This window comes from Acyrthosiphon pisum, chromosome X (assembly GCF_005508785.2).
Source record: "Acyrthosiphon pisum isolate AL4f chromosome X, pea_aphid_22Mar2018_4r6ur, whole genome shotgun sequence".
NCBI classification, from domain to species: Eukaryota; Metazoa; Arthropoda; class Insecta; order Hemiptera; family Aphididae; genus Acyrthosiphon; species Acyrthosiphon pisum.
In genome coordinates this window covers 95866879-95878478 of record NC_042493.1, presented here as the reverse complement: position 1 = coordinate 95878478, position 11600 = coordinate 95866879, and the positions used below count along the sequence as shown (strand labels likewise).

General features: G+C 28.0%; 2 protein-coding genes across 3 annotated transcripts; one reads left to right on the top strand and one right to left on the bottom strand.

The window, feature by feature from the left end:
* Positions 1-603: 603 nt before the first annotated feature.
* Positions 604-3670, bottom strand: LOC100572186 (arrestin domain-containing protein 3-like). Its single transcript, XM_003245869.3, has 6 exons — positions 3553-3670; positions 3322-3474; positions 2463-2671; positions 1036-1218; positions 832-972; positions 604-711 (listed from the first exon to the last, which is right to left on the bottom strand). The coding sequence occupies exons 1-6, from the start codon at positions 3668-3670 to the stop codon at positions 604-606; spliced, it is 912 nt and encodes a 303-aa protein (XP_003245917.1).
* An 843-nt stretch (positions 3671-4513) lies between these two features.
* LOC100572283 (dnaJ homolog subfamily C member 17-like) lies at positions 4514-6828 on the top strand. 2 transcript variants are annotated; one of them, XM_016806060.2, is made up of 8 exons: positions 4514-4860; positions 4986-5057; positions 5122-5250; positions 5316-5420; positions 5479-5661; positions 5723-5800; positions 6293-6488; positions 6552-6828. In XM_016806060.2, the coding sequence occupies exons 2-7, from the start codon at positions 4986-4988 to the stop codon at positions 6455-6457; spliced, it is 732 nt and encodes a 243-aa protein (XP_016661549.1). In that variant the 5' UTR covers positions 4514-4860; the 3' UTR covers positions 6458-6488; positions 6552-6828. The 2 variants fall into 2 exon arrangements, with proteins under 2 accessions (XP_016661549.1, XP_016661548.1); XM_016806059.2 differs by lacking the exon at positions 4514-4860 and having other exon boundaries at positions 4875-5057.
* The last annotated feature ends 4772 nt before the right edge of the window (positions 6829-11600 follow it).

Here is an 11600-nt window from a genome sequence, read left to right as displayed (position 1 = left end):
GTTTGTTGAAAATACATCATTTAATTATTTATATACTAAGATGAAATTATTGATATGTTTGGATCTTTTGGTAATAATTTAAAAACTACTACTTTAACAATAGGTAATTTATGGGTAAGTTGTTTAATTAATGGACAGAAGTAGTTTACCAAGTAGAGGCAGTAAACTGAAGAAGTTTTCTGAATATGGGTAAACAAAGGTCTAACATCATGTTGGAATACGGGCTCGTTTCCTAGGTTTAGACTTCTGATGATTAGTAAACATAAACCCGTGTTGCTTTTATATTGTTCTATATTGATATAAATCTGATTTTAGCATTTATTATAATTATCTATTTTTTTTATTTTTTTTTATATTTTATTAAAACCAATGGTTTTTTTTTAAATTATATTATATGATTGATTATATATATTTATTAGTGAAAGCATAATATGTGAATATTCATATTAGGTCTGGGTCTGAATTGTCTGGGGCGATTGAACATTGAATTACTAGTTGAGTATATCTGGGAACTGAAATTGGCTCATTAACACCTACAGACGGCAATGGATCTGTTGGAATTGGTTTGTTTGAAAAGTTACATTGATTTGATGGTTGAAAAGATTAATCAAATTCACTATCATTGCTATCTATTGTCAATGGCGTAGTACCCAATTTTATTTTGATAGAAGCCACTTCCTTTAAATGTTGAATATTAACATGAGCCACAACCTACAACAACAAAAAACATATTAATCATATTGTTTTCTCAAAACAATAATTATGCAGCATATTAATTACATTTAGAAAATATTTATCAGTTATAATACTGCAATGTTTTAAATTGGGTACCGTTATTTCATTCGGAATTTGAAGTTGTTCCACACATGTTTTTGAATTGTATTTTTCTACACCATCTATAAAAACGTTCACAATATTTGAGTGTTCATAGTTTTTGTTACCAGTAGGGTACCGTGCTGTATATTCCAAAGTCTATAAAATACAACAAATTATTAAAATCTCTATATTACAAATAAGATATGAGAAAATTATTACTCTTTCCAGCTTTATTTCTATAGAATTTACATAGACATTGCTATTGTTATCCAATTCAACTGTAACTGGTATAGATTGTCCAGGTATAAAACCACTATATGGGATATAGGCAATCAATGTCATCGGGCCAGATTTACACAAAAAGCAACAGTAAAACTTTTCTTTTAACGCTGTCTTGGGTTCCTAAATATTGTCATAATAGATTTTAATATCTATCTATTTCTATGAGACTCTTAGAAATATAAAAAATAAACTATACTTCTATAGTAAAACGGTTATTCGATAAAATTAGTTTTTATCTTCTTTAATATTTAAAAACATATATGTTTTAGGCTATCTCCCAATATACGGTCCGCCAAAAATAAAAAAATACAAATTAACTATGGTCTACTGTAATAATAATAAAAGTATAGTACAGTACAAACTTTATTAAATTCAGAGATTTTACATGAAATAAATAATTGTGAAAATATCATGATTTTATTGATTAAAATTAAAAACATTTATATAATATTATTATTAAAAACTGTTATAGATCAGCGGTTCTCAACCTTTGTGTAATGGTGGCCCAAGATTTTTGACCGATTTTTCATGTGACCTTTATGAAAATAATGTTCAACGGGGGACTACATACCCTGCTACTACCCCTTAATTTTTTCAACTACCATCACTAAAAGAAACAATTACTCTTAATTTAGTTATTTTTACTCATATTATTAATCATATAAATAACAAGTCATAATATAAATCACCTTTGATTATTTTAATACATATTAACATTTTCATTTTTTGGGGACTCATTATTCAAAATTATTTGCGACCCTATGGTTAAGAAATACTGTTATACATCATACACAAAACATAATTCCATGTATTAAGAGCTAATCAAAAATAATACCAATTTAATATAAAGATATAATATTATGTTTACATTTCACTGCTACACTATTTATTCTCCAAACCAACCTATCTATGCTAACATAAAATAAAATATACTTAATTATTATATATTTTTTTAAATTTAAATTTTGAGATGTAAATTCACATAACGGTTTAAGTTTAAAACAATGCGAGCCAGGGTTTCCCAAAATTGTACGGTTACAGGCATATGATAATATTATAATATATAGGAATGTAATAGTACGTCTGGAGCTAGAAGTCCAATCATAATGATGCGGATATCCCAGGTATAGTAGACCATATTCAACTATTCTCATATTTATAATTAGGGAATACATTAAATGGTTGTAGACTGCATTTTGAGAGATCGCAGTTTCATGTTTAGGTACTTGATCGTTAAATAAAAATTACATTATGCATTACAAGTAGACCCCCGGGAATAACAGATAGGTAACACAGACGTATATTGTTAGGGAATTATTTATTTATTATTATGTAAAATTTCAGAATAAAAATATTTTACTTACAGCTAACGATGGTTCTTCATTTAAATGTACAGGAGAAATAACCTCAAATATTGTTTTTTTCTCTATACTTATTCTCCAAGGTATATTAATTTTGACTTTTGCTATATAAAATACTTCTCCATGCTGACCTTTAAATGTTGATGGTATCTCATGTGGTAAAGAAAAATTAAATGGATAGACATAGTCACCAACTTCTAATTGAGATTCACCTTAAAAATAATGATTAAGTACCTATAAATAAATAAATATAAAAATATAAGATGAAGAATCCTAACTTAACTTATACTAAATTGCATTATCGATGGTGAACTGCTGAAGTAAGTATAGGTGAAGCGTGGCAAACCTATGACATGCGTCCCTAAGATTACGCATTAGGATTAAGGCGTGCAAAAACGTTTTTATTTCATTTTATAAATAATATAGTTATAAATTATAGCATTTTGGAAGCTTGGAACTATTCTAAAGATAATATAAAAACTTTCTTAAATACTTTTAAATTTTTTTAACAAATCTCATAACTCCATGATTAAACAGAAAGAAAATATTTCTTATATGAACATATTACTGGCATGTAGTGATATTGATGTTAAAGTAAACGCAGTTAAAAGTTCTTATTCCTTCCAATGTTCCATTTATTCAATTATTATTTTATACTTGTATAACATATTCTTTTAGTACCTATTGAATAGGTACTATAGTAGGTACTATACCTATAGGTATCAAACAAGGGCAACCACAAGAGGGCAACCACCTCCACCCCCGTGAATTTAAACTGCGTGTACTTTAATATTAATATCAGTATAACTATTATTATTATTATTATTATTATTATTATTATTATTCAATTCTACATTCTCACCTTTTGCACCTACCAGAAAAAAATTATTTTTAACATTTTTAAAATATTCTTCTTTTGAAGTGAAATAATGAGAAGATGCAGGAAGAGTTCTGGTTTTACTCCTCATTTCATACCAACGGACATTAGCTTCTCCCCGGAATTTCAATTTTATATCTATAAAAACATCCGGTAATGATCACTATACCTAGGTACACATAACATATTATACAAACTAACTAATAAACCACTTACATTTGACTTTCACTGAACTTTTAGAAATCCCAATTAAAACTCGTCCGGTAATGGTTTGCCCGGGCGTAAATACTGCCGTTGGATCATCAAAAACGATCTGTACATTTTCCACACTCATTGTAATTTCAAACAGATGTTGATTTGATGTGAAAGTCAATTGTCGGAGGTCGGACTGATGACAACATCCAATAGACTGCGATCTAAATCAATTACAATACAGTCGAACGGGGGTCAACTCGGAATTGAAGGGACCGACCACCGGCCAGCAAGTTTGAACTCCGCAGTCCGCATAAATACTAAACGGCAAACATATTATGGTTGAGTCTATCTCACGGACTAGGATGATATTATACATCTCTGTCAGAAATCTATCTACACCAGGCCATGATAAAGAAAATAAAAAAAGATAAATAAAGACCTTTTTCGACTCGCGGCACACATTCGACATTTATATTGCGAGCCGTATACAAATACTATAGACATCTATGGTATTTGACGTATATTATACCGGCAATTTTAATTAACATTATTTATATTATATATTTTTATTATTAAATTATAATTTGTATACCTAATGAAATTTCTAATTTTATAAAAATGATCACGGGCCAAATAGGGTACTTCATTGTCCATGGCCACACGACTGTGCACACTGCATAGTGCATAGCATGACAAGATAAATTTATTTCGTCGTGGTGCAAATTATGGCTTGAAGAGAACATAACGGAGACGGAAGTCGGAAATTACGTTTGTCTCTCGGATGGGCACGTCTTCTATGCGAGAAAGAAATCGTTATCACTTATCATTCATATTATTATTCAATGGCCCACGATCACGGTTATCTACCGTGTAGATAACCGTGCCCACGATGTAGAGAAGTGCAAATATCTACATCGTGCAATGGACGTTTAATATCAGCTATGGAACTCGGCACGACGCGACCGCGGCGTCGTGTACGTCGCGGCCCGCGGGGCGAGCCAATGGCGGCATGGCACTCGGCAGTTGGCGTCGCAAGGAGATTTAAACGATATCGTTGGTGTATCATGTCGAGGAACATATAAATAAAAAACGTGAATCGCAAATGTTTCATCTTCGTTATGAGAATTAAAAGGATAAATCGCGTTGTAAATGGTTACTGGCAAAGTGGTAACACGCTTGCTATCGTTACCTTCTCGAAGACCCGCCTAATGCATTAATGCATTAACGCCTAACTCTTTAATGCATCAAATGATAACAAAATCGAAAAATACATTTTGTTTTTTGAGTTTTGGTACTTTTTCATAATTATCAATTATTATCAATTAGTAGGTAACCACTTTTCTTAATATATTATAAGTACCAAGTTGTACGTTTGTAACACGGCTCGTAACATAAAATTTATTCCTATAGTAAATTATAAATTAGTATATTATAAAGCTTTTTTTTTTTTTAAGATGGATTCAGATTTGAAAGATTTAGATCTTCGTGGAATAGTTGAGATCCAACCGTCGGCTACTGAGAAGGAAGTAATTACATTTCTAATTATTCATGGTAATATGTATTAATATTATATTTTACCATTTCAATCAGATTAAAACGACACATCAGCAGAATGCTCTACAATGTCATCCAGATGAAATTCCCGATAATTCTAAAGCAGCTCGATCGTTTTCGACGTTATATAAACTATTAACTATTCTTGAAGACATAGGAACTCGAGTAAGATTTGTTGCTTTTGTATTGTAAATATATTTTTAATTGTATAGGTTTTTACATGTTTTTAGTTAGATAATCTCAAGAAACTAAATGCTAAAACTGCTGAAGAAACGCAAGAAATAAGATGTGATTTGAAAAGAAAGAAACAAGATAAAGTGGAACGCAAATCCAAGGTAATTCTTTATTTAGTTAAATTTTTTTTTTCTAAATTAATTTTTTTTTTTTGTTTAGAAAGAACTGAAGCATTTAAAAAAAGAATATTTATATCTACTTGCAACTGTAAGAACCCGCATGAATAAGCTGCTTAAGAATCAAGCAATTGATAAAAAAAGGATCGGTTCATTCAAATTAAAAGTAAAGTGGATGGCAAACGGAGTGTATAATAAAGATAATTTAATGTCACTGTTTTCTAAGGTAATTTATCAAAATTGTATTTTAAATATTTGTCTAATACTCACACTATACAACATTATAGTATGGACACGTAATAAATGTTGTGGTTCTGGAAGACAAAAGTGTTGCTTTAGTTGAGTACAAATTGAAGACTTCTGCTGTAAGTGATTATAAATTAAATTAAGAGAACACTTCACAGATATTTGTTGTCTCCATCTTACATGTGCATAATACAGCAATTTTACGCTCAGCTGATCACGTTTAGCTTAGTTGGTTTAAAAATTATAGTGAATCAACCAATTATGAAAAGAACGTTATCTGTGTTTGTATGTGCATTTTTTACAATAATTCAGTTTTTAAGTTAGTTATGAGCATTTTTAGTTTACGCTATATTATTATATACACATAACTTGTTAAAAAATTGAACTATCATAATAACCCATACACAAACACTGATAATGTTCTTTTCATAATTGGTCGATTCACTCTAATTTTTAAACTAATGGAGCTAAACGTGATCTGTCACATTTCTAACAAATTTTCTATGTTACACACTTATAAGATGGGAAAAAAATGAATGTGTAGCGTCCTCTTCAGGTAGACTTTGTACAAATAATTTTTTGTGTTCATACAAAATACTCTATTTTGTTAGATAAATGCCAAACAATTTGAAGTTGGTTATCCAAATTGTCCTCTAACTGTGAGTTTTCTTGGAGATTACGGACAAGATATAAAAAAAAATTCAAATTATACTTCTGCTCCAAATCCTAGTACTAGCTTTTCTGCTTATCAAAATTCAAATGACAAGTCATACTGAAGATTCTTCAAAAACATTATCATTTGCTCAAGTAATTTTTTTAAACCATGTTAACCGATCTACTATTTATAAAAAAAATTGCAATTTTCCATAGGCTTTTTTGGATTATTTTGTACTCAAGAGACTTTTACAAGCTGGTAAACCTCAACAAAAAAATAATAATTCAAACAATATAAATACAGAATAACCTAGGGTAGTAGGAAAAGTCAACAGATTTGATTTACATAATTATTATTAATAATTGTATGGTTATTATTTTCATATTATGTAAACATTATGTATAAATTATTTTTTATTCTACCTTTATTGACATTACAAAGTAAAGGATGTCCACCTAATGATTAGAAAAAAATATACTTAATGATATGAAACTTATTAGTTATTATTAGTTTTCAGTTTTTTAACATTCATAACCAGGGTTGGAATTATATAGCACTTAAAAATTGCATAAATATACACTATAATATTACCTTAAATATCGCTAAATATGCAATAAAAATAACTAAATATGTAAAGAAAGGAAATTTATTAATTAATAATATTTTAATCAATTACAAATTATTATAGGTAGTTACTTGAGATTTGAAATAATTTATTCACTCTGATCAGAATCCAAATGAATAACAATGCATTCAACGCTCGTTCGTTGATAACCGGCGATTAATAAATGCACTAAAAATCCACAAAAAAAAAAAACCTTACAAAATCAGCTGATAACAAAAAATAGGATCAAATACCTAATACGAAATTATCATAACAATTGGATTGAAAAAAAATCTAAAAACACGTTTACTTCAATAAAATTTCATAAAATATGACCGATTTTGATTCAAAAACAGGTAAAAATGCAAAAAAGTCTCCAAAAAAAGCAATAAAAACTAAAAAATTGCAAAATATGCAAAAACAGGCAAAATAAAAATTTTTATTTGAGTTCTCTGTTTCATGAAACACATTTTTAGCTTACTCTTCTATTTTTTAAGCATCTCATAAGAATTATAAAAATGTTATAAAATCCCAACCCTATTTATAACTAATAAATCTATGTCTATTGTCTATTGTCCAAAGCTACTTAATCTAAAAATTATTAATACATTTACCTTTAACTTCTTTATTTCAGTTTTAGAATTTAATATAACACTTTTATTGTACAGCTATATATATTATAGGAATCACAAAAAAAAAAAAATTATACACAATAATAGTTTTATTTAAATAAAATTTGGTATGTGTACGAGTGAAGTATACTTGATGAAAGTTTATTACCATATTTGGGCAAGCGACATTCATCAAGTTAGCTTCAATACAATATGCGAACCAGGTGACATGGAAAATCATTAAAGATTTCCCCTCTTGAATTTTTAAATTTTATCAACCATTACATGTCATAATAGGTTATAACATAAGTAATAATTAATATTTTTTATCAAGTAATGCATAATATAATGAAATGTAAATGTATGTTAATAAAACAAAAAATATTGGTACTATAATAGTGCAGCGTTTCTTAAACTTTTTTTATCCGTGGAACCCTTTTTTATGTCCACTTTTATCGCGGACCTCCTACTTTTTTTTTTAGCTTTCAACAGTAAGTTATTATAGCTTGACAACTAGAACCCATACTTTGTTTCAATAGTTTTAATGTGTCATTTTATGTAAGGATTATTTGCTATAAAAATTATAATAATTTTGTTTAATTATAATGTGTACAATATTCTGTATTAAATTCAAAAAATATTTTGAACAACAGACAATAACAGGACTTCTAAATTTTAATTTTAACGAGATGAGTGAAATCAGATTTTATTATTACAAATATTCTTAATAATGGGCTTTATTGATGAAAGTTGTGTTCTCATATTAGGTTTGGCATCAAGTCTGTTGCGGTATTTTGTTTTTGTTGGTATATAGGTGGTGAACCCCGTTTCATATATGTGGTTACAAATGGTAAAAGTGCCAACACGGCCTTGTGTGACAATTATAAGGATAATTATAAGGAAATTCATCTTTTGAAATACACCAACATTTAATCCACAGATCGATTTAAAATTTTGAAAAAAAGTACTGAAGTTTTGTGGAACCCTGATGTGATCTCTGCGGAATCCTGGGGTTCCGCGGAACACAGTTTAAGAAATGTTGTGCATTTGATTATAACTGCGACTTGACGCTAACGCACTTTGCGGGGTTTTTGTCTCAAATCAGCGGTATTCAAACTAGGATCGAAAAAATGTGTAAAATATTCATTATCAATTTCAAATTTTCCGCGCAACTTTACTTGCTAGTTTTAAAAACCCTAATGTAAAAACACCACAATGCGCGTTAGAGTCGAGTCGCAGTTACAATGAAACGCACTATAACTTCTAAAACGTGTGCATTTCATTCTATCATGAATGAAACCCTATGCCCAGAATATTGACTAGAACACAAAAAATTGTGCTAGTGTATATCAATATAAAGTCTACTTATATATAAATATATCAAATAAGTAAGCTAAGTAATTTTAAACTTGATTATTTATAATTAAAATAGTTAATTATAACTTTTTTTATTTAGATTTTATAATACAATAAATTATTCCTAACAATTAGGTGATACTTATAAATTAATAGTCCACCATAATGTGGTATAACTGACAATGTAATAACTAACAATATCTGTGATAAAAATTGTACAAAATAACTCACATAGACAGTGTTCATATTATGTCAATTGCCTAAAAAGAGCACAGAAGATATTACATATTTGAATTAATTTAATGGAAAAATAAAATAAATTTTTTTGATAATTCTGGCTTTGTGAATAAATTTCCGTTTTCCTTATATTTCTTTATGATTTTGAAAAATACTGAATTTTCGATATTGGCCTTCTAGAAGTACTGACTAGATACAATATGATACCAGAAACCACCCTAAAAATAGAATATGAAATCTATTTTCTACTATACAATAAGTACACACACAAATATAAAACTTATGGTAAATTCAATAAATTTATCACTTAGCTCAAAACATAAGAGCATATCACATAATCATTGTATAAATTAATTAATTTCATGAGCTTCGCTTTGAATCTAATAATAACTTGTAATAAGTCATGTTTTTAAACAAATAAAGAATAAATATAACTACAGAAAAATCTGGTAATTCGGTCTGAGCCTCTGAAGTATTGTAGGTACCCAGAGATGGGAAATAACCAAACTTAAGGTAGAAATTATTATAATAAAACTGCTTTTAAAATAATTTAATTAAATTTTATTGTAAGTATGTTCCTAATCGATAATATGTACATAACTTAAGTTAATTTTTGGTATTACTAAATTAGGTACTCACAACTTTATTTTTTATACATATGTTTTGGAATAAATTTATAATATTTATATATATATTTTATGTTAGTATAAGTACAATTTTCTTACAATAATATTTTTGTACTAGCTATTTGCTAAATGAGTTTTATTTTTAATAAGTTGTAATTTTATATTAATAGTATCTTAGAAAATGTATTTTTATTTAAAATAAATTGTATAAATAAAAAATAAAATGTGTTATGTATACAATTATGAATTATTACCTATCTACTTTGATTCTTACATAAACAATTTATATAATTTCATATTTTTGATTGTCATCAGATACATAGGTAATTAATGTATTATTAACAATGGTTAGCTCAAGTGATATTTTTGAGTTATACATAAGGATATGTAGTTAAAAATTTATAAAATATTCAATTTTTATAAATAAGGTTTTAATATTGAATACTAGGTTCCTCATGGGAAGTTCAAAAAAAATATAAAAAATATTGTATAAACACAATTTTGGTTTTATTGACATTTTAATTAAAAATTTGGACGAAAATATGTATTTAAACAAAGTATAATAATGATTGTTATCTATATAATATAATAATATTTTTCGAAAGGATTGAAACATTGTAGAGGATGTCTACCCGCATGTGTTGTCTCCGTCTTATTAACGCATAATATATCAAAATGTAAGTCCAACTTTGTGTTACCTATTATCAAACTTAAATGTAAGAATAATATCTGTGTTCGTTTGTTATATCCTTACGATATTTTAATTTTTAAGTGAGTTATTAGTGTAAAATATTAATAATGCACTTATATAAGGGGATCGCAGCACACGTATTTTTCATACGTTTTAGACCAATAGGTAATCGGTGGCAAATTACCTACAGATACTTCGGAATGTGTAATTTTATTTTTTTTATACAATATGTATGAACTCTTTGACTAAATACCTATGCTTTTTAGGAAGTCGATTTTAAATTTTAAAGGACCTTAAATTATTAAATTATTAATTAATTTTGGGCACATCTGACTTTAAATTAAAAGAGTTATTCATAAAGAAAGTCTGAAGGCTTAAAAATTTAACCATTTTTTCGAAATTACAACTGAACTTCAGGAAGTACGTTTAATTTACTATCGCTTTTAGTAGTTTTTATACTTGTGCAAAAAAGAATATTACCTAAATTTACTTTTTCGCGAAATATTGACATGTGCGTGCACTCGTGAGAGTTGTAAACGTAAACTAACTATTTAATTTTATTAAAACCTAAGCGGTCTTTTGAGATGAAATTGACGGCAGTATCGAGACGCTTAATTACGTTATGTAGGTACAAATGGACAATAATAATAATAATAATATATACAAATGGACAAAAGTCAATAATATTAATATATACATTGTAGGTACACCTACACACATTAGGGATAATAAGTTGAACAACAGCACGTATACAAATGGTTAACCATCATTATTATTTATTACACGTATTATATTATAGGATTATTAGCTGAATATCTTGGCTTCACTCGTGTACAGTTTTTTTTGTAGAAAATTCTTTATATAGAACCTACCTACGCTTTATAGGAGTCTGTCGGTTTGAGTGTATCTCAGTTTTAGAGTAGGTGCCTACCTCAATTACTGTGTCCACGCATTTCAGTTCACTGTGATCGACTGTGTATAGTTTAATTAGTAATTGTATACAGGCACGTAGCCAGGATTTTATTTTTTTTTGGGGGGGGGGGGTCGAAATAAATGTTAGTACAATTTGTATGCTTAATTGATATAAAAAACATTTTTTTTTTTTTTTATAAACGGTACACAAAAATTTCAGGGGGGGG

Excerpts from the sequence above, each read along its gene's own strand:
- LOC100572186 (XM_003245869.3), bottom strand. The coding sequence starts at position 3,670 with ATGAGTGTGGAAAATGTACAGATCGTTTTTGATGATCCAACGGCAGTA. Across the intron at positions 2,672-3,321 it reads TTTTCTGGTAGGTGCAAAAG|GTGAATCTCAATTAGAAGTT; the intron begins GTGAGAATGTAG and ends ATTATTTTTAAG. Across the intron at positions 973-1,035 it reads TAGAAATAAAGCTGGAAAGA|ACTTTGGAATATACAGCACG; the intron begins GTAATAATTTTC and ends TGTATTTTATAG.
- LOC100572283 (XM_016806060.2), top strand. The coding sequence starts at position 4,986 with ATGGATTCAGATTTGAAAGATTTAGATCTTCGTGGAATAGTTGAGATC. Across the intron at positions 5,058-5,121 it reads CGTCGGCTACTGAGAAGGAA|ATTAAAACGACACATCAGCA; the intron begins GTAATTACATTT and ends CATTTCAATCAG. Across the intron at positions 5,662-5,722 it reads TAATGTCACTGTTTTCTAAG|TATGGACACGTAATAAATGT; the intron begins GTAATTTATCAA and ends ACAACATTATAG.